We start from the raw sequence: 27,405 nt of genomic DNA, 5'->3' as shown, positions 1-27,405 counted from the left end.
TTCCCTGCTTTTCCTGATACAAATAAACATGAGTATCTGGTCAGTGGTTGTTGATCAATGGTCATGAGAATTTGCATAATTAAGATTAAGGAACTGACCTCCCAGCCCATTGTTCCTTCAGTGGGCTGGTTTCAGTCATTATGCAAATGTCCTGTTTATAATATTGTAAACCTGCAGTCAGCTGAGACTGAAGAAGTCACTTGGATGAGTGACGAAATATTTCTCCCACAAAACGCTACGTCCAGATGAACAGAATCAGCTTTTGGAGAAACATGAGTATCCTTGCAGGTCAGATCTTATCAGTCACACCTGTTAGTGCAGCTCTCCTCTAGATAGTAGTGCTTGTTAAACTAGGATGATTTTAGGAGCCTGGACCGCAGATCCAAGGGAAGTTATGACTTGGAAAGACTAAAACAACCTATTAGAGGTGTTTGCACTAACATAGATAACTATTCAGATTTACGTCTTTATTGTCTCACAAGGGGTTAAAAAGTGAATGTGCACAGAGAGGTTGGTGGTGAGATGGGCACTTTCAGCACTGTAGATGTGTTCCAGCTCAGTGTTCATGGAAAAAATCCGGAGAGCAGGATTCCTTGATGAATTTCACATCTTCTTAAGGTTATAATCCACAGGGAAAACTGTGAAACTGTCGATCTGATATCTACTCAACCAATCAGGTGGTTGATCTCCAGCTCCACCTTATTATCAGTTTATCTCTCTCTTTTTCACATCTGAATAATCTTCACTTCACATTTCAGTCAGTTCAGATTTCATTATCACGTTCACTTTAGCATAATCCATTTTAATCCAAACACCTTTGTCTTTAAACTCTGTTTGTCAGTCACAGTATATCCGGTACAATCCTCTTTTTCACTGCGTCACACACATTCAGAGATCAGAGTGTCCTGTGTGTGCTCTCATTCACTCACACTCACTCTCATATGGCTGAAGTCTGTTTGTACACAGGCTAATCTGGGACTCTCCACCATTTGACCCTAGAATTAAAGAAGCTTTGTGGATGAGAGGTGAAATGTCTTCAAGAAACTTAAAGAAGTCCATATGCCTTTTTTTCTAAGCCCTTTAGATGACTGCGGACCTTCACAGACACATCATCAGTGTCACTCTCAGAGCTACCAGCCCTTTGCTACAATCACAAAGCTCTTCATTGAAATCAATGATATCAAAGATGGAATTAAATGAGTCCAAGTCTTCTGCTGATTCAGCATCACATTCATCTTTGGTCCTTGCTCTGCATCCCCACCATGGACTTCATTCCTTTCCAAGCCAGCCTTGAGTGTCCTTTATTCAACTTATGCTCTGCTTTACTTTTACACCTGATTTTAGCTGCTTTATCTCTCTTTCGACAAGTTTCTGTGCCTCGATCTTTTTCTTCTCTCCCTCATAACAAGACAGCTTCTTCTGCCTGAGAACTTTTTCGAGTGATTTACTAATCCAGGGCTGATTTTTGGGGAAAATGGTTCCTGTTTTCAAAGTAATCCCCATTTTTCCCAGAAAGAAATGTAAGTAGAAATAAATGATCTAAGTGAGAACATGAGCCTTTAAAAAAGCTCTTCTGGGGCTGCTGCCAGTGGTCAAAGCCTCCAACAAAGCTCTGTAAGTAAATACAGTGGGGCAAAAAAGTATTTAGTCAGCCACCAATTGTGCAAGTTCCCCCACTTAAAATGATGACAGAGGTCAGTAATTTGCACCAGAGGTACACTTCAACTGTGAGAGACAGAATGTGAAAAAAAAATCCCTGAATTCACATGGTAGGATTTGTAAAGAATTTATTCGTAAATCAGGGTGGAAAATAAGTATTTGGTCACCTCAAACAAGGAAAATCCCTGGCTCTCACAGACCTGTAACGTCTTCTGTAAGAAGCTTTTCTGTCCCTCACTCGTTACCTGTATAAATGGCACCTGTTTGACCTCATCATCTGTATAAAAGACACCTGTCCACAGCCTCAACCAGTCAGACTCCAAACTCCGCCATGGCCAAGACCAAAGAGCTTTCGAAGGACACCAGGAAAAGAATTGTAGACCTGCACCACACTGGGAAGAGTGAATCTACAATAGGCAAGCAGCTTGGTGTGAAAAAATCAACTGTGGGAGCAATCATCAGAAAATGGAAGACATACAAGACCACTGATAATCTCCCTCGATCTGGGGCTCCACGCAAGATCTCATCCCGTGGGGTCAAAATGATCATGAGAACGGTGAGCAAAGATCCCAGAACCACACGGGGGGACCTGGTGAATGACCTGCAGAGAGCTGGGACCAAAGTAACAAAGGTCACCATCAGTAACACACTACAACAGCAGGGAATCAAATCCCGCAGTGCCAGACGTGTTCCGCTGCTGAAGCCAGTGCATGTCCAGGCCCGTCTGAAGTTTGCCAGAGAGCACATGGATGATACAGCAGAGGACTGGGAGAATGTCATGTGGTCAGATGAAACCAAAGTAGAACTTTTTGGTATAAACTCAACTCGTCGTGTTTGGAGGAAGAAGAATACTGAGTTGCATCCCAAGAACACCATACCTACTGTGAAGCATGGGGGTGGAAACATCATGCTATGGGGCTGTTTTTCTGCCAAGGGGACAGGACGACTGATCCGTGTTAAGGACAGAATGAATGGGGCCAAGTATCGTGAGATTTTGAGCCAAAACCTCCTTCCATCAGTGAGAACTTTGAAGATGAAACGAGGCTGGGTCTTCCAACATGACAATGATCCAAAACACACCGCCCAGGCAACAAAGGAGTGGCTCCGTAAGAAGCATTTGAAAGTGGCGGAGTGGCCTAGCCAGTCTCCAGACCTCAACCCCATAGATAATCTGTGGCGGGAGTTGAAAGTCCGTGTTGCTCGGCGACAGCCCCAAAACATCACTGCTCTTGAGAAGATCTGCATGGAGGAATGGGCCAAAATACCAGCTACTGTGTGTGCAAACCTGGTAAAGACCTATAGTAAATGTTTGACCTCTGTTATTGCCAACAAAGGTTATGTTACAAAGTATTGAGTTGTATTTTTGTTATTGACCAAATACTTATTTTCCACCCTGATTTATGAATAAATTCTTTACAAATCCTACCATGTGGATTCATGGATTTTTTTTTCACATTCTGTCTCTCACAGTTGAAGTGTACCTCTGGTGCAAATTACTGACCTCTGTCATCATTTTAAGTGGGGGAACTTGCACAATCGGTGGCTGACTAAATACTTTTTTGCCCCACTGTATGTGATCATAGCTTTAGTTTTCAAATGTTTATTCTAGTTAACACAAATCCGGTGGGAACAATATAAATAAAATATCAAAACTATTAAGTGATCATCAGTACAGATATTGTTCAATACTGAATACAATGGAGCACAAATTGTCCACATTTCTGAAATATTTCTGGGTTTAACTGTTACCAAAGTGCAATTTAGACCTGGCCTGTGTTTGTTATCTAAGTGATAATCATCAATTCTACTAAAACAAATACAAAATAAAGAAATTTGACACATTTTGTTGATATCAAAAGCACACTGAACAATTCAGTGTTGTTTTACTGCTGTTCTCTCTTCACTTCTTCTCCTCTGATTCTCTCCACATGTTGCTCTGCATAAGTGCTCAGTTTCCTGACAAAGCAAGATTAAATTTTGCTAAATATAATAGTTTCTCATTACACTTCAAAATCAGTGTTTTATTTTTGTAATTGTTTATCTGTTATTTTTCAGACTGAGTCACTGTGACCTGTCAGAGAGAAGCTGTGAAGCTCTGTCCTCAGGTCTCAGCTCTCAGACCTCTAATCTGAGACAGCTGGACCTGAGTAACATTAACCTGAAAGATTCAGGCGTGAAGCTTCTGTCTGAAGGACTGAACAGTCCAAACTGTACACTGGAAACTCTCAGGTGAGATCAAGCATTTTTCTTTCATCAACTGAAAGAATTAGCAGATTAATAATAAGGCAGTCCTCTAATAAGAGGAGAAGTGGAGGTGTTTTGAAGGGCAACATACTCTTATGTTAACAAGACAGGAAGTAGTTCCTGGGAACTGCTTCCTTTGTTATTGTCTAAGTAGAAACATGATGGTGAAACACTGATGAGTTTGCAGAGGTGAATCCACAGCACACAACACAACAATGCTGTTGCGTGCTGAAAGCAGACTTCTCACAGATTCTGAGGCTGCAGGTTTCATCACTGTCCAACCAAAATTCACTAAACCAGCAGTAAATGAACGTCCAAAACTACACTTCATGTTTAAAAAACAGATGATCAAGGGGATTTGTGTTTACATCTTTTTTGTGTAATCTGTTCACCTGCTGTTTCAGCTGTTTGGTGGTTGTTGAGATGGTTTTGTGAACTTTTAGCTGAGATTCTGACATTTCTGTAGATACCACACTTGTCTAATTACTTTGTATAGCATGAATGGCCATAGCGAGGTTTTTAACAGTAAGAAAAGTTGTAAAACTTAACCACTTAAGCCCCACGCCCCCGGTACCGGGGGCAAAAGCGATGCGATTGTGTTTAATCGGTTATAACATGGGGTCAGAAAATATAATCCCCAGCATGTGTAGTATCCACAGAAACGTCTGAATCTCATCTAAAACCTCATCTAAACCATTTCTACAACCACCAAACAAAGCGAAGACACTAAACAGTGAAAAGAGCAGTTACGTCACTTTGCAAAATTTCGGTAAACCAACACAATGGAGCCTCGTTAGCACGGTGTCACGGCTAACTTAACAAACCACACCTGGTTTGAAAATAGAGATCTCACAGATTCCAAAACTGTAAATGTCATTGTCCTCTGCCCAAAATTCACCAAACCAGCCTCAAAAGAAGACTAAAAATGTGCTTCACCTTTGCAAAACATTATGATAAATGCTGGCTTACCTTTGTTGTTTTGTGTCCGTAAGATATATCCACAATGATATGATTATGCTTCCTGAATAACTACAATTCCCAGTGTACATTTGGAGCAGTTTTTGATAGGAAGGATGCCGTTTTGATACAAATTACATGGATTTGATTGGACGATGGCCAGGGCCCCCCTTCTAGCACTACTTGTAAACCTTTGATGAGTTTGATTGACATGAATGATGTGTTGTCAAAGTGATTCTATTTGATCATATGATTAAAAGGTGGGGTCAACAGTTCAAATCGGCCAGTAAATGCCAGAGTTACAGCCTTGCGTCATTCAAATCTGAGAATAAAGCAGATCCGCGTCTTTGCGCACGGAACCCTTTACGCACGGACAGACGATTAGTGAACTCCGTTGTCTTGATTTTTTACTGCTTTTATTGGCGTAATGGCAGCCAAAAGAAAATCATACCGTGCTGAAGAAGTGCTGGATATGATTTTGAATGATAGTGGGACACAGCTTTGTGTGGAAGATTCATCTTCAGATGATGAGGACCTCGTCGCTCGATTTCCTGAAAAAAGTGATTCGGAAATAGAGACACCGCTGCCTGAAAGGTATGTTCTGTTATGGAATATTCTAGTAACTGAATCCCGTGTATGAAAAAAAAATGCTATATGGATAAAGTTTGATGTTTGAAAATAGATTGATTTTATTTTATTTATTTATTTTAGTGAGGATGAAGACTATGAGCCCCGACGGCCCTTATCCTCTACATGGCAACATGCAGCTGCTCCTACACCCAAGCAGGCCAAAAAAGCGAAAACTGGAAAGGCTAAATGGAAGTTCAAGGAAAATAGGTCCCCTGAGGTGGAAGAACTGTGGAAAAACAGGGATGAGGAGGACAGAAATCCCGACCACTTCAAGTTTAAGCCAGCAAGGGACCCAGGCCCTACATTTAACACCACAACAGCATGGTCTCCTCTGTCACTGTTCCAGCTATTCTTTTGTGAGAACGTTGTTAGAACAATAATTGAAAACACAAATGCCAATGCTGCAAAGAAAAGGAGGGCTGGCAGCAAGTTTCCATGGACTGCTCTCACAGTGAAGCAATTTTACATCTTCTTGGCAATTCTTGTTTACACAGGCCTTGTAAGTGTACACCACAGAGCTGACTATTGGAGAAAAGAATGGCCTTATAACTTTCACTTTCCCAGTGACACTATGTCAAGAAACCATTTTGAAGCTATCTTGTGGTCATTGCACCTTAGCAGCCCAAAAGATGATGAGGACAATGAAAATAAAAGAAACACCCCAGAGTACGACCGGCTTTCCAAAATAAAGCCACTCTACAACCAGATTGTGACTGCCTGCAAAGCCCTTTTCCAGCCATATAAAAACATTTGCATCGATGAGAGAATGGTGGCATCTAAGGCTAGGATATCAATGAAACAGTTTATGAAGGACAAGCCCACAAAGTGGGGATATAAACTGTTTGTCTTGGCTGATTCAGACACTGGCTACACCTGGAATTTTTTTGTTTACAAGGGGAAGAGTGAGGTCAGCACAACACATGGGCTAAGCTACTCAGCTGTTATGGATCTTTTACATCTGTCATTGCTTGGCCAGGGCTACATTTTGTATGTGGACAATTTTTACACAAGCCCTACACTCTTCAGTGACCTACAGTGGGGCAAAAAAGTATTTAGTCAGCCACCGATTGTGCAAGTTCCCCCACTTAAAATGATGACAGAGGTCAGTAATTTGCACCAGAGGTACACTTCAACTGTGAGAGACAGAATGTGAAAAAAAAATCCATGAATCCACATGGTAGGATTTGTAAAGAATTTATTCATAAATCAGGGTGGAAAATAAGTATTTGGTCAATAACAAAAATACAACTCAATACTTTGTAACATAACCTTTGTTGGCAATAACAGAGGTCAAACATTTACTATAGGTCTTTACCAGGTTTGCACACACAGTAGCTGGTATTTTGGCCCATTCCTCCATGCAGATCTTCTCAAGAGCAGTGATGTTTTGGGGCTGTCGCCGAGCAACACGGACTTTCAACTCCCGCCACAGATTATCTATGGGGTTGAGGTCTGGAGACTGGCTAGGCCACTCCGCCACTTTCAAATGCTTCTTACGGAGCCACTCCTTTGTTGCCCGGGCGGTGTGTTTTGGATCATTGTCATGTTGGAAGACCCAGCCTCGTTTCATCTTCAAAGTTCTCACTGATGGAAGGAGGTTTTGGCTCAAAATCTCACGATACTTGGCCCCATTCATTCTGTCCTTAACACGGATCAGTCGTCCTGTCCCCTTGGCAGAAAAACAGCCCCATAGCATGATGTTTCCACCCCCATGCTTCACAGTAGGTATGGTGTTCTTGGGATGCAACTCAGTATTCTTCTTCCTCCAAACACGACGAGTTGAGTTTATACCAAAAAGTTCTACTTTGGTTTCATCTGACCACATGACATTCTCCCAGTCCTCTGCTGTATCATCCATGTGCTCTCTGGCAAACTTCAGACGGGCCTGGACATGCACTGGCTTCAGCAGCGGAACACGTCTGGCACTGCGGGATTTGATTCCCTGCTGTTGTAGTGTGTTACTGATGGTGACCTTTGTTACTTTGGTCCCAGCTCTCTGCAGGTCATTCACCAGGTCCCCCCGTGTGGTTCTGGGATCTTTGCTCACCGTTCTCATGATCATTTTGACCCCACGGGATGAGATCTTGCGTGGAGCCCCAGATCGAGGGAGATTATCAGTGGTCTTGTATGTCTTCCATTTTCTGATGATTGCTCCCACAGTTGATTTTTTCACACCAAGCTGCTTGCCTATTGTAGATTCACTCTTCCCAGTCTGGTGCAGGTCTACAATTCTTTTCCTGGTGTCCTTCGAAAGCTCTTTGGTCTTGGCCATGGCGGAGTTTGGAGTCTGACTGGTTGAGGCTGTGGACAGGTGTCTTTTATACAGATGATGAGGTCAAACAGGTGCCATTTATACAGGTAACGAGTGGGGGACAGAAAAGCTTCTTACAGAAGACGTTACAGGTCTGTGAGAGCCAGGGATTTTCCTTGTTTGAGGTGACCAAATACTTATTTTCCACCCTGATTTACGAATAAATTCTTTACAAATCCTACCATGTGAATTCAGGGATTTTTTTTTCACATTCTGTCTCTCACAGTTGAAGTGTACCTCTGGTGCAAATTACTGACCTCTGTCATCATTTTAAGTGGGGGAACTTGCACAATTGGTGGCTGACTAAATACTTTTTTGCCCCACTGTATATAAAAAAAAAATTGGCTGTTGTGGCACTATTAGAAAAAACCGGACTGGCTTTCCGCGCACACTCAAAAATGACTTTCCTAAGAAGGCTGAGAGGGGAGATGTGCACTGGATAAGGAAAGGCGAACTGCTGTTTGTGAAGTGGACTGACACTCGAGAAGTCACAATGTGCTCCACAGTGCACAAAGCCTTCAGCGGGACGACTGTACAGCGAAAAGTGAAGGAGGCTGCAGGTTGGACAACAAAGGCTGTACCTGTTCCAGATTGTGTTGTGGACTACAACAAGAACATGGGTGGTGTTGATTTGTCCGATGCTCTGATTGGTTATTACACTGTCCTCCATAAAACTATGAAATGGTATAAAACTTTGTTTTATCATTTCTTAGACATTGCTGTTGTTAACAGTTTTCATTTGCATATGGAGTTATGCAAGAGGCAAGGTAAGGAGCCAATGACACAAAAAATGTTTCGGGAGCAGCCAAGGAGATGCTGGATTTTGCTGCTGCCTCAGCATTACCACCACCACCAACACCATTGTCTAACCTCACCTGCATGCCATGTTATTTTGGCAGCAATGCAACAGATCTAAGGAGATATTGCAGGAGGTGCCAGGATGCTGGCATTCTGAGGGTGAAAACCCCAATTTATTGTAGGGCCTGCAACGTCCCTCTGTGCCTCACATCAAAAAACAACTGCTTTAAAATGTGGCATGATGAGCATCAATAAATGATTTTTTTTAAATATGTAGTGTAGAGTTGAAAATGTCACAGTTGTTTTTGTTCTTGTAATGTTTACAATATTGAAATTTTGGAATTTGAATAAATGTTTTCCAGTTGGAGTCAAATGTAACCCTTTGTTATGGTGTTATTTGAATAGGGTGATGCATAAATAAGTGGATTTTTTTTGCAAAAATATTAAGAAACAAAGTGTTTTTAGCCATATAACTGAACTCACAAAGTTTGTGTTATTCAGCTGTTGAAAGATTTCAACTTTCACAGATTGTGCCAAAATGTGCCAAACTGTGCCAAATTGTGCCAAATTGCAAAACGCCTGGCTATGACTCTACTAAAACCTCTGTAACTTTGCTCTACTTCATCACATCACCATGAATCTTTGGACAGGTAATGTCCACATTTAGATTTATGATTTCCTGGAGTGAAATGTCTACCAGAGCATTTTTTTCAGAGGTGTTATATGATATAAAACACTTTTATAATTAGGCGAGGGGGAAAAAAAAAGTCAAAATTTTCAATGTTTGGGTCAGAATAACTTTGACACAGTAACATCTGCAGTAATATTTACAGTTCTGATGAAATCTCACAAGTGTTAGCTTTATTTTGATACCAAGATTGTATACACAGAGTTTGAAATTCCAGAGAAATACTCCATTTATTCTGAGCATGTCATTTTCGAGTAGGGAGCTCAGAAAAGCCCTTGGGGCTTAAGAGGTTAAGAAAATATAGTTAAAAGTCCAAAACCTTCTACGTCTGGTCGCTTGTGGTAAGGAGCAGATCAAACGAGTAAAGAATTATGTTATAATTATAAATGGCTTCAACAGCACATTCAGATCTGTGAGACTCATTCAGACATTGAGCCATGGCTCTGTGCTATATGCACATATTTCTGCATCTCTGCCATTCAGACACACTTTATATATAGTTTATTTTATGTAGTATTCAATACGGAACTGTACATTTAGTCTTTTTAAAGGCAGCAATTTTTATTCAGTGTTTTCATAAAAGCCTTATTTTTATCCATTTACTGCTATTAGGAAGAACACGTGAGGATTAAGACCTCGACGAGTTTGAAACCTTTTGTCCTCCACAATGGAAAATGGGTGGAAATAAAAATGGGTCTCACTTTAGCCAGCTCCTAATTTTATCAGTTCTACTCTCAGCGTCTCCTGTATATCTCCTATATAAATTTTGCACTCAGCTTTGTGGTCTCCAATATCACTGAAATGCAGCCAGATGCTGCTCATTTTGCATTTTCACTCTTTCCTGACACGCTTGCTTTTCAATACAGCTCCCATTTCTCTGTGTACTTGGTCTCTACCGCTACCCTTGCTGTCTATGGGAAATGTCTTCTTTCACATAATGGTATGATCCCAGTCTGTCTCTTAAAGTGTTTGGCCACATGGTTTTCTCATCAGAATAACATCTCAGCCATGCTCACATTGATTATCAGCAAGCCTGAAAATTCATCAATATTTGACATATGAAATTATCTCAAGGGCTGGATTTGGCCCACGGGCCATATGTTTGACACCCCTGGTTTACACAGTTTGGTATTCAATGTACAATTGAGTTAGCTGTCAGCTAACCAGCAGACAAGCTAACTGCTAGGACTGCGTCTTTCTAACAAGAGCGTCAGACACTCAGACTGGTTTTCTTTGTGGATGATGATGTGTTCTTACACTGATCCTTCATGCTGATGCTGCCATCCACCCACTGCTCCTGGATTCCTCATCATCATCTCCATCAGCCCTCACAATACTCCACCTTCATCAGCTTCATGTTCAGGAGCCTGGATGGACAGTAATTCTTTCCATGGGTTATGGTGGGACATTGAGAGCTGAAGTCAAACAGCAGTGAGAAATGAAAGACTGATTTCTATTTAGTCTTGTGATGTGCAGCTTTGTTCAGAGCATTAAAGCCCAGCAAAGATTACTGATGTCACAGAGTCCCTGATGAAACCTGTGTGCTTATAGAAACTGAAACCAGATGAACCAGAATAGAAGGACATTGAAATGAAGTGTCAGCTACACAAAGGCAAAGCTATTCAGTTGTTGGTGTGAGTTATTTAAATGGAGGATAGTGTCAGACTTTAAGCTGCTGGACTCAGTCACTACATCCTGTTCTCCTCATAGAACCTGGATACACAGACTCACCTGTGAAACAGTGACACAGTGTGGGCTACACACACATTAGAAAGTGGATCAGTCACACTTGTAAAATCATTTGTTGTGCTGGGAAACCATGAACACTTTGAATCACCATTAATGGCTTTGTTACAGCAACATTCAATCATGAGTTCAAAAGTAGTGTATTGTGTACTTATTTTAATAGTACTGCAGTATGAGAAGTGCAACATTCAGTGTGCAGAAACAAATCAGGTGCTTTCTAACAGCAGTGTTCCCTTTAACACAGCAGCAGTTCAAATATTTCTGTCAGTCTGAGCTGAAACATGAGTCTAATCAAATATCAAATCAAAGTTCTTTGCCTCTGCCAGGACGTTAACATTTGATCTAGTTTTTTACAAAGTTCCCCTCATCGTCCAGAGCCACCAACAAACCTTTGATCAACAGCAAGTGAACATTTATAAATGTGTGTTTTCAGAAAAGGAACCAGCAGAACTATTGTTCTGTTATCAGAGAGCAGCACAAACGCTGATCAGCTCATTTACTGTGCAGGACTTTGAGTGTGTGAAGTGTGTGTTTGTGCTGGATTTCCTTTGGAGAATCTCAGTGAGAAACAAGACAAAGAAAAACTCTTTCAGTAGTCCAGGTTGAGTTGACAACATGAACTGCATTTATCTTCCTCTGACTTGACATTTTCTTCCTCCTCTGCACCGAGCCAGCTGCTAAGACACACAAGCTCATTGACATTTTCTGATGATAAAGAAACTCTCTTCTTCTGTACAATATGAGCAGCAACAGAGAACAAGCTTTCACAGGTTGCAGCTGTGGCCAAGTACATGTGCTGCATGTTTGGAGCAGCACTCTAATGGACAGGCCTCTGTACTGATGGTGGGCTCTGCTCTGTATCCACCACACTGTTCTCAGTTGAGTCTTCCTGCTGTTCACAATCACACTCTGATGAAGCACCAATAGGGCCAACTTTTTCTCTGGTGGCTCGGATGTTGTTGCTTCCACAGGTTTCCCTCCAACAACCCTCTGTTCCTTCAGTAAGTTCAGTAAGATATGGGTAAACACTTGAGCTCTTTGAATCTGGCTCCAGTGCAGCAGCAGTTTTCACATATACAATGTTGGCATTTTGCTTGCGTGTCTCCAGGTCTGTTCTGAATGTAGACTTGAATTTGACCACGTAGGCGGGGTCATCATCGGAGCTCTCCATCACCTGAGAGAGATGACAAAACACAGAATCACAGAGCATGAAACCAACGTTTCTCCTCCCAGAAGTTCAGTCACAGACCTGCAACAGAAACAAGAATCAAAGATTCAAATGACATAGAGCCTTCATTTACTTATATCCACAAACATGTCCTCTACATATTCATTCTGTATTTACACACACATACAGAGGCTGTTTGTCTCTCACACACAGACAGGACACTGAGAAATACATCATGTTAAATATACCTGCAGCGTTCCAGCTGTGCACTTTGTCCCTGTTAGCTGGGATTGCCATGGCAACCTTGGTGTTGTGCGCGATGCAGGGACGTGTTTAAAGGCAGACGTCTGGCAGCAGCATCATATTTGATGCACTATCTGTACTGAGTGTGCTGACTTTATTTCAAATGTCCCACTGCTGTTTAAGTGATACTTTAGACTTGAAGCACTCCAACGATAAAAAACTTAACTTTGCTTAAAAATAACTTTAGTTGTATCAACACTGCCCCCTGGAAAAATTAGACTTTGGTGACAAACTGATGTGATCTCCATGTTTCCTTGTTGGACTGTGGGCGAGTGTCAGATCTGAATGTACTGAGTAACATGTAGAGTTTAAATATGTGTCAGTTCCAGTTTTAGAGCTCTAAAGTGCAGCTATCATGTTAGGAATATGTTAGGAATAGACAGGAACACTGAGCACACTGAAGTCAAATCTTTATTTATCCAGTTCATCTGTAGGCTGTGCTCAGTCCATCCATTTAGTGAAATGATGTTTAAAGGTCTCCTTGTTCTGTGAGCGTGCACAGATCCTGAAGCAGAAAACCTGGGTTAACAGAGAAATGATCATCACTGTGATGATGCTTATCATCTCTGACTGGGATTTGAGGTTTTGTTAAAGCAGCAAACACAAAGAAAACCTGGCTATGTTAGACTGGGTGTGGAAACAGCTCCCAGTTTGAGTTCAGGAGACAGACACCCTCTCTACTATGAAGATCAGCTTCAAACATTCCAAGCTTATAGTTAGAGCTGGATCAGGTGACCCTGAACCATCCCTTAGTTATGCTGCCATAGAGATGGATAACAGATGGATTGTTGTTTTGTGTGTCTGCAGTCTGTCAGGCTGTCTGATCACAGATGAAGGCTGTACTTCTCTGGCCTCAGCTCTGAGCTCCAACCCCTCCCATCTGAGAGAGCTGGACCTGAGCTACAATCATCCAGGTGACTCAGGAATGAAGCTGCTGTCGGCTGGACTGAAGGATCCAGGCTGGAGACTGGACACTCTCAGGTATGGAGAGAATGTCTGATAGAGGAGGAAGAGTTGGAAACATTTCTTGTGTCTTTCACTCACTTCCTGTTTGTTTCCTGCAGATGACACATGAACAATCACACATGCAGGAATATTTTCAGGGACAGAAACACTAGTCTAGCTGGATAGTACATGGATATTTATGTAGGGGTCTCCAAGGAGTTGTTTGCAGGAACATTAATGATAAGTGATAAGTCATGTTCAGAGTTTCATTAAAAGTAGACCTACAGTTAGGTCCATAAATATTTGGACAGAGACAACATTTTATAACTTTAGATACACTTTATTAGGTCACAGGTGTACTATAGATGAGATAGTGGGCACTGTGTACCTAATAAAGTGTCAGCCATGTGTATGTTTCCCATGCTGTATGTCCACAGTCACAGTGACAGTCAGTGACACTGACAGAAGGATGAAACAAGGCTGTGAATCATTTCAGTCTGTGTGTGTGACAAAGAGCCAGACAGGAGCAGCTAACATTTGGAAATGGAAGCTTATTGGAAACTCTACATTCACGGCTGAATTCACAATAGATTTGTTCTCAAGTGCACATTTAGCAGCTAATGCTAATACTGTTTTCCCTTTGCTTTCTACAACTTGAGCAGCTATGCTTTGCTTTCTACTACTTGAGCAGCTATTTGGGGGTGGCTGTAGCTCAGGTGGCAGAGCGGATCAGCCACTAACCAGAAGGTCGGTGGTTCAATCCCAGGCTGCTCCAGTCTGCATGCCAAATATCCTTGGGCAAGATACTAACCCCATGTTGCTCTCCGATGCATCCATCGGAGTGTGAATGTGTATGAATGTTGGATACTCTTAGCACTTAAGCTTAGAAGTGCTTGTGTGAATGGGTGTGATTGGGTGAATGAATTAGCTGTATAAAGCGCTTTGAGTGCTCGGACAGAGTAGAAAAGCGCTATATAAGAACCAGTCCATTTACCATTTACCATATTGCTAAGTAGGCCACTTTGCTCTGCTAAGGATTTGTGTGACCATGATGGAAACTCTGATAAGCTAATGCTGCTAAGCTAATGCTTTTTTTGGGCCCTGTTGGAATCAATATTTCATTCTCATTCTGTTGTTTGAGAACAATATTAAGGTTTCACATCATTATAACACAAGAGAAAAGGGTATTAGCGTTAGCCACTAATGCTTATTCACCTCAAATTAGCTTTAGCTGCTAATGGGAGCCTACTTAGCATAAACCCTTCATATCGTTATAATGCAAGGGAAAAGAGTCACTTATGGCAGCCTATTTAGCATTAATGTCACATCATTATAACACAAGAGAATATGGTATTAGCATTAGTTGCCAATGCTTATTCACCTAAAATTAGCTTTAGCCACTAATGGTAGCCTATTTAACATAAACTTCTTAATGCTAAATGAAGTTAATTAATGTTACTTGTAACGCATTACTGTAATCTGATTACTTTTTTCAGGTAACGAGTAAAGTAAGGGATTGGTATTGCAAAAACGGTATTTAGATTACCATTACTTGCCCGTAGGAATGCTGCGTTACTGCTTTACTGCGTTACTGCGTTACTAAAACCGTGATTTTTTTTTGCGAGAATGTCTCATGACAGTGACGTAAGCAAGTGCGACGTTTGTGACAACAGCTGTGTGCAGATCAACAGTGGATCATATATTGAGTGCGGGAGAGAGTATGAGTGTGCAGCGTTTAAAGCGTGGAAGTACTACCTTATGTTGAGTTTGATTCCATAAAAAGTGAGAAAAACATTAGCGTCCGTTGTGCGTGGGAAGAAAACTTCTTTTTACAGTGAAACACCCCCCACCCCACCCCCACCCCCGTAAACTTCCAAGTAAGCACCGAGTGCGCAGTCAGTTGAGTGCTTCCAAGCAATCAACTTACCGCGGCACGCCTGCACCAGGGTAAACCTCCGCCTACACTACTCCTGCTTTAGAGGTGAAAATAGAGCAACAGGACCGTTAGTCTTTGATGTTATTTATTTTGTTGTGTTGTACTTGAATCTATTTAAAAAAGTGAGTGTAAACACACACACAAAAAAAATATTTTATGTGCTGGAATATGCAGAAAATAAGTTTAAATGTTAAACAAATTTCTTCTAGTCAGAGAATGTTGCATGTAATTACATTTTTACTTGATGCATAAAGTTAAAAGATTAAAACTAATAAAACAAGTTTTAAAAGGGGACTTTTCCATTTTATTACATTTTGTATGATGGATTATGTAGAAAAAGTAGAATTGGGTTGAAAGATCTATTGCTTTATCACCTATTCAGGTTGTAAATCGTGTTTTTAAAACGTAACTAAGCAACTAAGTAACTAAGCAATTAATTACTTTTGAAAATAAGTAATCAGTAAAGTAACAGGATTACTTTTTTGGGGAAGTATTCGGTAATTAGTTACTGATTACATTTTTAAGTAACTTGACCAACACTGGTTAGCAGTAGCTGCTGATATTGTTAAAAGGTAAGATAAAACATTGCTAGAAGCAGCAGATAATGCTAACACACATAATAATTAGCATTACCTAATAATGGCAGCCTTCTTAGCATTAGCTGCTTATATTGTCATAATGCAAGGGAAAAGAGTTGGCAAAAACATTGTTAGCATTAGTGGATAATGCTAATTCACCTAAATTAGCATTAGCTAATGATGGCTACCTACCTAGCATTAGCTACTGATATTGATTTAAATCAAGAAAATATGAGCATTAGCATTAGCTGCTAATGGTTTTTCATCTAAAATTAGAATTAGCCACTAATGCCGTCCTATTTAGCATTAACTCTTCACATTGCAGGGGAAAAGTTAAAATTGAATAAAAAAAAGTGTTCACATTAGCTACTCGTATTGTTAAAAAGTAAGAAAAAACATTGTTTGCATAAGGGGACAATGCTAATTCACCTCAAATTAGTATTAGCTTATAGCGGCAACCTACTTTGCATTAGCTGGTCACATTGTTATAAAGCAAGAAAATATGGTATTAGCATTAGCTGCCAATTCCTATTCACCTAAAATTAGCATTAGCCACTAATGGCAGTATACTTACCATTAACTCCTCACTAATGTAATGCTAATTCACATCAATTTAGCTTTAGCTTTAGCATTAGCTGCTAGCATCAGCCTACCTAGCACTAGCTGCTCACATTGTTAAAAGGGAAGAGAAAACGATATTAGCATTAGCTGGTAATAATTATTCACCCCTAATTAGAATTAGCCTCTAATGGCAGCATACTTAGCATTAACTTCTCACATCGTTATAATGCAAATGAGGCTAACTTGCATTAAATTAGACTCCTGTTATTAGCTAATGCTATTTAGAAGTAGCTGCTCACATTGTTATAAAGCAAAGGAAAACGATATGAGCATTAGGTTCTAATGCGTATTTGCCTTAAATTAGACGTAGGTGCTAATGGCGGCCTACTTAGCATTAGCAGCTCAGATGTTGTAACGCTAGGAAAAAGAGTGTTAGCATTAGCTACTCACATTGTTAAAAAGTAAATGTTAGCATTAGTGCATAATGCTAATTCACATCAAATTAGCATTAGTCAATAACGGCAGCCTATTTAGCATTAGCAGATAATGTTGACCTTGGCCCACTGGAAAAGTTAAGAACTAAAGATGTAGGAGTGTTTCTCGATAGTTCTTTCACATTTGAGAAACAAATAAATTCTGTTATTAAAACCAGCTGTAAGGTTTATATTGTTGATTGTCATTTATGCTTAGAAATATTTACTCATATATGCTTAGAGTTTTATAATCGATTGCATGATGATAGAGGTTTGATCCTTAGTAGTCTGTAAAGACTTTGTGTGCCTTCCAGAGTGCTCTGACACCACTTGGGGCCATGAGAGAGGTCGTACCCTCTCTTACTGATTTATGGTGTAGGACAGGGGTCTCAAACTCAATTTAGCTGGGGGCCGCTGCAGGCAGAGTCTGGGTGAGGCTGGGCCGCATTAGGTTTTCCACAAGAAAGGCATGGTTAAAAAATTCCAATCTTCTCAAATCTCTTTATTTTTATTTTTTAACACAAAATATGAAAAATAAATAAACTAAGAATTAATAAGAAAATAAATCAATCTGTAATACATAAATAAAATAATAATAAGATATTTATAGTCAGTGAACTTATGTGTTTTTTTCAGTCTTCTATATTTGCTGTAGTTAGATTGAAATGTCTGTATTAACAGTTCTATAACGTTCTTCTGAACATGAATGGAACACTGTAGAAAATGAACTGTTCTTCTGAACATGGCTTCTCTTGCCTACTCCTTGCTGCTAGAGACCTGGCAGAGTTTCCTCTTGCATAGCCGAGCCAGATTTGGCCTGAGGGAGGAAGCAGTTGCGACCCTCAGTATGTCTTGAAGATGATCATCCGTAAGTCTGGACCTGTACTTGGACTTATTGAAGTTCAAAGTGGAGAAGAGCTTTTCGCACAAGTATGTGCTACCAAAAAGTCACATGGTCCGCTTGAACATTCGGGTAAGCCGAGGGAAACTAGGGCTCAATTCTCTCAAAAGTTGTCCAAGCTTGTCTGCTTTTCCACTCACCTCCCTGAACTTTGCTTTGAGTTCAGAGTTGCACTGCAGCTCAATGAGCTCCATTTGAAGCACAGAAGGGGCATCTTGCACGTCAAAGGAGAAGGGGTCCGCAACCATTTGAAAGGTGGCTCTGTGTGTCTTGAAGTCAGCAAATCTGTGATCAAATTCCTCCTGTAGCCTCAAAATGACATCAACATACTTGTCAGCACTGAATGGTGTGCCTGCATCCACGAGTGCCTTGCATGCTGGGAAATGGCAAAGGTTTGTCTGAGAGAGCTGAGCTTTCCAGAGCGCAAGTTTTGTGGAGAATGCTCTCACGTTGCCATAGGCAGCACTGACAAGTTGCCCCTGGCCTTGTAACTTCTTGTTCAGTACATTAAGCTCATGTGTCATATCAACAAGAAAAGTTAAGTCCATGAGCCATTTGGGATCAGTTAGCACAGGAACACTAACTCCATCCTTCTCCATGAAGGCTTCACTTCTGCTCTCAACTCAAAAAGTCTCTTTAATACTTTTCCCCTGCTGAGCCAACGTACCTCAGTGAAGTCGAGCACATCCCCATATTCTGACTCCATTTCCTCTAAAAAAGCACAGAACCTTCGGTGCTTTAAGCCCCTGAATCTGATTTGGTTGATGCATTTCACAACAATAGACATCACATTGTCAAACTTCAGGCATTTGCTGCAAAGGACCTGCTGATGGATAATGCAGTGCAGAGCAATGGCCTCCTCCACGCCTTCCTCTTCCAGTTTTTTTTGAACAAGTGCCACCAGTCCATTTTCCCTCTCTGTCATTGATGGCGCTCCATCTGTTGTTATTCCAACAAACCTCTTCCATGGCAAACCAACATTCTCAATGGCATCACACAGCTTGTAAATATCTGCTGAGCGGTGGTCTGGCCATGCATTGGAATTACTGTGAGCAGCTCCTCCATCACTTCAAAACTGCCATCAACACCACGGACATACATTGGGAGCTGGGCAGTGTCGGTGATGTCTGTGGTCTCATCAAGAGCGACTGAGTATACACTGAAACATTTGGCTTTCTCACACAGTTGGTCATAAATGTCACTTGACAGGTCAGAAATGCGATCTGCTGCGGTGTTGGCAGAAAGGCTGATGTTGCTAAACTGACCTTTCTTTCCCGGACAGACTATATTTGCAGCCTGCAATATGCACTTTTAGACAAATTCACCTTCTGTGAATGGCTTCCCTGCTTTAGCAATCATCTCACTAACCACGTGGCTTCGACTGCTGCATTATTCTCTTTGGTTGCTTTCTTGAAGAAATCTTGCTGCCTCAGTAGATCTGTTTTAAGACTGGCAACCCGGTTCGCTCTCTCATCTCCCTGGTATTTTACATCCACCTCAGCATGTCTAGTTGTGTAATGACGTTTCAAATTGTATTCCTTGTGCACCGCAACTTTCTCTGTGCAAATAAGACAGGTCGGGGTGCCCCTGTGCTCAACAAAGAAATATCTCATTTCCCACTTTTACTGAAATTGTCGGTGCTCAAAAAGGTGTCTGCTCACGGCGCCGGGCTGTTGTTACAGGAGAAATAAGCGGAAATGACACCGTGACATATAACAAATAACATCACCTGTTTCTGATGTTAGTTTTTTTGACTGCTTTTACATTATATTGAAATATATGTAATGTTCATGTATGCTGCAATGCAAACGGAGTGATGCAAATAAAAAACATCGACCCACAAATTACGGTGCGACCCTATAATTAGTCCGGGTTACCGGGGACTGTTATTGCCGATGAACAGGTGTCGCTATGTGAATGCAGACTAAATTGGGCTGCATTGAGTTCATTGCTTCTCTTTTATCCCGCCGCCTACGCATCACTTTGAGAGTTAATATGAGATCTCTCTCTGTGAAAAAATAACTAAAAATCCCACTGACGTGTGTATAAATCTATATACGTATAATGTCCCGCTGGGCAGCAACTTAAAAAAAAAACTTTTTTTGAAGTGTTGTGAACGCAGCGCACTGGGGCGAATGTCTGCGTTTGCCCAATAGAAACGAGGAAGCCATCCAGGCACAGAAAAGAAAGAAACACTCCAGGGCAACGCTGCTGTAACTTTTACTCATTGAGAAATGTTTCCCTGCTTGCATCAAGCCCGGATGGTGTCCTCTGAGATCCATATCCCACCCTGATTGGTGGGTTAATTCAGCTCCGCACACAACACTGTAAAGTGTCATACATTATCAAACTAACATTAAATTTTCATATTAAGGTGGGGGCCAAAAACTTTCGTCTTGCGGGCCGCAATTGGCCCACGGGCCGCGAGTTTGAGACCCCTGGTATAGGAGGACATCTACTCTGTGTCTGGTTAAGTATAAGAGCCCTTTGTTAGGGGGACTACTGGACTCTTAGCACCAGCTTTGGGGTCACAGGGTCACATCTGGAACACACACACACACACACACCTACACTATGCACAGACTGGTACTCTTTGTTCATACCTGTGTAAGACGTCATATGTTAATGAACTTATGCATATTCATGTAACCTCAATGAAGAGCAGTGTTACGAGGGAGCAGACGAGAGCGACTGAGGTCAAGTGAAGGAACGGCGCTGTCACAGTTCTCTCCCTCATGAATTGTCTGGTTCCAGCGGTGGGTCTGTGCTAGACGACCCATCACCAGCTTTTTCCAGCTTTTTCCAGTGGTTACCAGTACGTGGTAGAGATGGCACGATACCACTTTTTTATGTCCGATACCGATACCGATATTATAAATTTGGATATCTGCCGATACCGATATGAATCCGATATAGTGTGTTTTTTAATCAATAAAACGTTTTTTTTAATATCTTGCTGCATTTTGTATAAGTTTATACTCAAGTTTAAATAAATAACAACACTAAAGCTATTCTGTTATACCTGTATGTAAAAAATACAACAAAATATTTCATAGTTCAGCAATACTGATCAATCTAATAAACGTAAACCTGCTCCATCCTCCCTATTCTGGTATTTTAAAGAGTACTTAGCAGAAATATCAAGCAACCTAACTAATAGGGTTGCAAACTCCCAGCAAAAAAAAAAAATAGGGAACCACCCCCCACCCTCCAGCTCATGATGCTTAATCGATGTAATCAAATTTAATTTGATGCAGGGGGAAAAATGCACAGAAAGAAATTATTTTTCAAGAATAATTAAATAGATTCAACATCTTTCTTCAACAGAATTGCAGACTGCACAGATGGTATCTTCCCAAAGGAAAAAGTAGTATAGCTTACTAGGGTATGTTAGACTTAACAGTTACTATATACAGTAATAGACTTCTATATATTTTACATCAGATTAAAACTTTGGGTGTAAGAGTCAGATAATTATTTATTAAAAGATAGATATTTTAAATGAGAACAAGAAAGAAAAGTATGTCTTTGTGCCCCCTTTTCCCTGTTCATGCCCTATCGGCCCCCCTGGCTAAACTTTGCTAGATCCGCCCCTGCACAGTTACAGCCGTCAGCTGCATAGAAAAGGATCCTGGTCTAGAAAGTAATATTAAATAAATTCTAACAACAGCTTATCAAGCTTAATAGTGCTGCTGTTGTTCAGCCGCTGGTTTCCTCTTTCTGGTGAGAAGTGGGCCAAAAACTAAGAAGAGAGACAGACTCTCGACAGAAAAGCCGATCAGCTGATCATTTAGCAGTTTCACGATTGAAGTAGCAGGAGAGAGAGAGAGAGAGAGAGAGGCAGTAGCTCCATATGTCTGTTGTTAAGCTTAAGGTGGGAATGCTTTACAAACATTCAGAGATGAACTTACACACTTGCTTTACTTCTCTCTGGGAAAACTTCCTCGGAGATGAAATGCTGGTTTGCTAGCAAGGCTACAAATACACACAGCGGCTCTATCACGTGATGCATACTGCTGCGACATGCTAAGGTTATGAGCCGAATTATGCCGTGTAGCAAGCTTTGTGAGGTGCTTTTTTGATATTTAATGGATCGGATTACATTTTTTATTTCTCGCCGATATCCGATCCAGTAATTTGGGTCAGTATCGGACCGATACCGATACGTAATATCGGATCGGTCCATCTCTAGTACGTGGTAGAATCCACTTCCAGATCTTGTTGTTTGTCTTTAAATCTCTGAATGGATTGGCTCCATCTTATCTCTCTTTAACAAAATAATCCAAGTTGAGCCTTCAGGTCTGCAGATAAGTAGCTTCTGACCAGAACTAGACGTAAAAACAGAGGTGAGCTTTATCGATCGCTGTAGCCAAACTCTGGAACAGTCGCTCTTCACATCAGGTCGTCACCAACACTCCACATTTTTAAAACCCGGTTGGAAACACATTTGTACTCTGTAGCTTTCAATTCTGACAAGTCTTTATAGTAATTACTGTGTATGTTTCCTATTTTATCTCTACTCTGTGCAGCACTTTGGCTCAACCTGTTTTTAAATGTGCTGATAAATAAATGTAGATTTCTTTGAATAAAACAGTGGAGCCGAGCTTTGAGCTCAGTGTGTAACAGTGTGTGTATTAGAGCCATGTAATGTCCATGTGTGCATGCTGACTGTGCTGCTCTGACCCCCCTCCTCCTTTCAGGGTGGAGCCTGCTGGAGTCCGATGGTTGAGACCAGGTCTGAGGAAGTGTAAGTGTGTTTTTAATGGGATTCATGAAAACAAAGCAGCACACATTCAACAATCTTCATCATGTCAGGAGTCATCATCAAAGTGTCAATCAATGAACAGATGATGGATCAATAACTGCAGCTGGATTGTGTTTGTTCTCTCCATCAGATTCCTGTCAACTCACAATCGACACAAACACAGTGAACACAGAGCTCCAACTGTCTGACAACAACAGGAAGGTGACACATGTGGAGAAGGTTCAGTCATATCCTGATCATCCAGACAGATTTGATGTTTATCAGCTGCTGTGTAGAGATGGTCTGACTGGTCGCTGTTACTGGGAGGTCGAGTGGAGAGGAGACGTTTTTATATCAGTGAGTTACAGAAGCATCAGAAGGAAAGGAGGCAGTGACTGTTTGTTTGGAAACAATTATCAGTCCTGGAGTCTGGAGTGCTCTAATGATGGTCCTCAGTCTGTCTGGCACAATAAGCGACAAACATACTTCTCCTCCTCCTCCTCCTCCTCCTCTTTCTCTAACAGAGCAGCATTGTATGTGGACTGTCCTGCTGGCACTCTGTCCTTCTACAGAGTCTCCTCTGACACTCTGATCCACCTCCACACCTTCAACACCACATTCACTCAAACTCTTTATCCTGGGTTTTGGTTTGGTTTTGGTGCCTCAGTGTCCCTGTGCTGAGTGGGGTGTAAAGAGGGTCTCCTGTTACAGAAACACTCTGACTGTTGAACAGATAGTTCAGTCTGTACATGTCTGTCTCTTTCACTCACAAACACGTTTTCAGATTCATGGATTCAATCAGTTGATGTTTGAAACTCTTCTAAATGATTCCTTGTAAACGTCTTCCTCTTCAGTCACAAACAAACAGGAAGTGATGTCACATGTGTTCCTGTCCACACAGCAGAATGAGTCTATTGCTGACAGTGATGTACAAACAGAGTGAGCATTTCTGAGGCCCAAATTAAACTGAGTAGTTCACTGAATGAGCAATGGACTGTGAGCTCAGTTCCTTCATCATTAGTATGGATTATATATGTATATGTATTATATTAGTATCATATATATCAGGTGCTGCTGCTGCTGGTTTCAGTCATTGTGCAAATGTGCTGTTTGTAAGGTTGTAAAGCTGCAGTCAGCTGAGACTGAAGAAGTCACCTGATCAGTGAGCAAACGTTTCTGAAAACGTCCAGATGAACAGAATCAACCTTTTGGGATCAGCCAGCAATGCAGCATCATTGTTGTTCAGGTTCAGAGGTTTGCAGGAATGAACTGATGACCAGAAACAGCTGCAAAGTCCAATAAAATACCAGCTGGAGTTCAGCTGCATTTGAAGAAGTCAAAGAAAAGTAAGGATGGCAAAGGGCGATGTTTTCTTCCAAAGAACTGAAAACATGGTCGACGCCTCATTAGAAGAATAATCTGGACATTTGTGAGGAACTCTAACCAAGAAAGCAACACAAGAAAGCAACGTCAAACAGATCCAACAGACAGTTTCATGACTGGAAGTGTTGAGTGTAAAAATGCTACATTGCATTATTGCATCCTCTCACCACAGGAGGTGCTGTTGGCACCACTGATTGCTGATCAGCTGTTCTCTGATGATCTGATTGATACTGTGAATAACGGGACTCACTGAACTCTGTGACACAGTGAAGATTACAGAGTTTAACTTCAACATCTGACTGACGTCACACAGACAGAAGGATGAACCAGTGAGGCACAGAACACAGTTACTGGAGATACTGGATCAGCTCCATGTGAACCTCTGATGGAGAAGCTGCTGAGCCAGAGAAACATCAGGACATGACAGGCAGCTGCACTTATCTAACAACATGTAGCAGAGCTGATCTATGTTAGAGGATCTATCACAGCAGCTGAAGCCAAAGTCCAACACTGGATAGCAGCTGAGCCTGTGCTGAGTGTAGTGTTACAGGAAAAGGGCAGAAACACTGACACTGGTAGCTCACAGTGATGCTGACTGGGGCACAGAGCTGAATGATGCAGCATCAGGACACTGTTTCAGTCTGACTGACAGAGAAAATTGTAGTTGTATCTACATGTGAGGCAGAGGCTACACAAGCAGCTTTCTATGTTTCACAGTGACTGAGATCTTCAGTGGGGGTGGACATGCTCCTGTACAGACCTCTGAGGAGAACCAAGGTGCAGTCAAAGAGTCCAGTCTGTCCTCACAGATGTGAACATGTGGTTTCATCAGGTCTGCTGTCAGCTAGCAGGCTCACATCAGAATCACTGTTCCTGAAAAACACAGTCTGTGTGACATCATCAGTCAGCTGATCGTCCCAGATCTGAATGGTTTCTGTCTCTACTGAGGAAGTCAGAGAATATCACTGAGGTGTGGATCAGGTCTGAGTCACCTGTGGAGGGACAGCTTTAAACAGTCCACAGGTCTCACGTCCTGCTCAGTCTGGTAGCAGATACCTCGTATTGTTCCAGATGTGCTGACATCAGCAGCAGCAGCAGCACAGCTGTGTGATACGATGAATCTCAGTTATTGATCCAACTCACAGTAAATACAAAGATCAGGATTTCTGAGAGGAATCATTATGAGTCTGAACACATGATCACTGAATGTTAGTCTCCACAATAATAAGCTAACACAAGCAAACACAGCTTTCAGCTCTTATTTTGAAACTGGCTTATTTAGAGAGCTGTGATGTGAGCGTGCCTGGCTCTGAGGCACTTGGGTCAGCCTCTGTTGTTTAGAAGTGTTACAGACTGTGAATGACACAGACCTGTCAGTTTTCCATGTTTGTCTGTAACACAGCTCAGGGGCTCCATGCTGAACGCATCCATCCAGTGTTATTGATCCAGTACTAATACCAGCATTGGGATCAATACTACAATACACAATCACATGTGTCCACGTGATGCAGTTTGAAGAGCAATAAGATGTCTCTGTATGAGGAGGCGGGGTCACAGGAGGTTCACAGAAACTCTGCAGCAGCATCATCAGCTCACATGGAAACTTTGATGATTCACTTCTGTGGTGTTTTTACAGAAACACGTCACAAAATTAGCTCCACCTGTTTTGTGTGTGAGCTTTGAGTTTCTTGTCTTCATTCTGGATTCTTGTGTTGCTGGTTTTACACACAGCAGATATTTCCTGGTTGCTTCCTTGATGATGTGGGGATTAGGGAAACTATTTTACTGCTATTGTTAATAATCATCATCATTACCATTGCAGTACTAACATTAATAACATAATCTACAGCATTGATATTGCATTCAGATGTTTAAACATATTGGTACCCAATTAGCCTTTATTACAGGTGCAGTTATAACCACGTTAAACTGTTGAGTTAAATCAATGATCTTAAATGCTTTTGAATGCTTGTTATAATCTTAAATGTGTATGTGCTGATTCTGAAAGGCCTAACTCTGAGTACACTCTGTGCCAAAGTAGACAGGAAGTGCAGGCTTTTGCAGAGCATGCTTGTGAAAGGTACTTTGAGGACCTGTTGGGAGGATGCTATTTGAATAACCAGGTTATTCATTGTTATCTTTTAGTCATTTATATCTTTTTATTAAGCTTTGAATTAGGGGCACTCATTTGATTAAAACATTTATTCAACATATTACAGATATAGTTTCAGTTAGGTTATTATGCACATGAGAATTGGCCTCTCTTCTCATAAGACAAAAGACACTAGATAGACTCATTTATAGGTGAGAGGTTAGTCATGTTTGCTTGCAACTGCAAAATTGTCTCTGCAAAAAGAGGAACAGTTTCTTGCAGGGTGTGGGTCTGGTGTTCCAGACGAGAAGTGAAAGTCAGAAGGCTGACAGGAAGCATCTGCTGTGGAGACGGAGACAATGTTATTTTTAAAGTGTGTTAAAAGTCATTGTGGTTTTGAAACCTATGTATGACCTGTATCTGATTGACGTTGAAGGGGCGTATTAAATTTAAGCCCTGATGGTATATAAAGCATCTGCTTATGCTCTGTAAGTCGGGGATCGGCGCTGTCTGCGTACGGCGGTGGTCCCCCCACGCGTGCATTAAATCATCGTTTGACTCCACCTGGCCGGATCAGTGTTGTTATTTTGAAAGATGATTACCTCCTCTAACCCTCCTCAATATTGAACCCAACAATGACCACATGAAGCTTTCTGAAGCTTGGATTGAAAACGCTTCATTACTCAAAGCTTTCCAACACAGGCCTCTGTGCTGCCATCTGATGGACAAACATATGAAGTGCAGCGTGAAGCTACAAATTAAACTGCTTCAGCTACGTTTATATATAACATACTATAACCTATATAACTATATGTATAGTGTATTATGTAGGTTTTAGAGCTGGGGGTAGAATTGCTGATGGCCTGGTTGTTATTTATGTTCCCCATGGTTCACCAGCTCTCACACAACATCAGCACCAATGATCCACGTCCTTATAAACCTCTGAATCAGGTCCTGAAGCTGTGACGTCCTGAGTGAAGACCTCACTGATCACATGACTCTGGTCACCTGGACTCAGTGTTTCTGAAGCAGTGTGCTGGGTTTTTAAAAATACGTGGCTGCTGCCTGATGTTGGGCCCACAGAGGAAGACGACTCACTCGCTCTTCTTCACTTCCTCCTTAAACATGTGGAAGGAGAGCAAAGTGCTGCCAGACTCTTATTTCTGACAGGAACAGAAGAAACCACAGCAAACTGTTCCAGTTCTTCATCTTCATCACAATCTATTTATTTCTGATGGTGTCTTCAGTCTGAGGGTTTGAAGTTTCCATGTCTGTGTGATGTGTGGTG

At 41.4% G+C, this 27,405-nt stretch overlaps 1 protein-coding gene across 16 annotated transcripts in view; it reads left to right on the top strand.

Moving 5' to 3' along the window:
- The window catches only part of LOC118453432 (protein NLRC3-like), an 815,502-nt gene that overhangs the window by 298,570 nt on the left and 489,527 nt on the right, over positions 1-27,405 (top strand). For 2 of the 16 annotated variants that reach the window (XM_087837971.1, XM_087837969.1), the window contains 2 exons: positions 13,312-13,485; positions 22,599-22,645. The exons of 13 other annotated variants lie outside the window; for them this stretch is intronic. In XM_087837971.1, coding sequence (XP_087694097.1) covers positions 13,312-13,485; positions 22,599-22,645 — 221 coding nt within the window. Of the gene's footprint in view, positions 1-3,714; positions 3,889-13,311; positions 13,486-22,598; positions 22,646-27,405 lie in introns of all 16 variants that reach the window. One more of the 16 variants, XM_087837951.1, reaches the window with a different exon arrangement.

The sequence above is a fragment of the Neolamprologus brichardi genome, chromosome 3 (genome assembly GCF_056152115.1).
Source record: "Neolamprologus brichardi isolate AB-2024 chromosome 3, ASM5615211v1, whole genome shotgun sequence".
In the NCBI taxonomy this organism is placed as follows: Eukaryota; Metazoa; Chordata; class Actinopteri; order Cichliformes; family Cichlidae; genus Neolamprologus; species Neolamprologus brichardi.
This window is presented reverse-complemented; position numbering and strand designations above follow the sequence as displayed.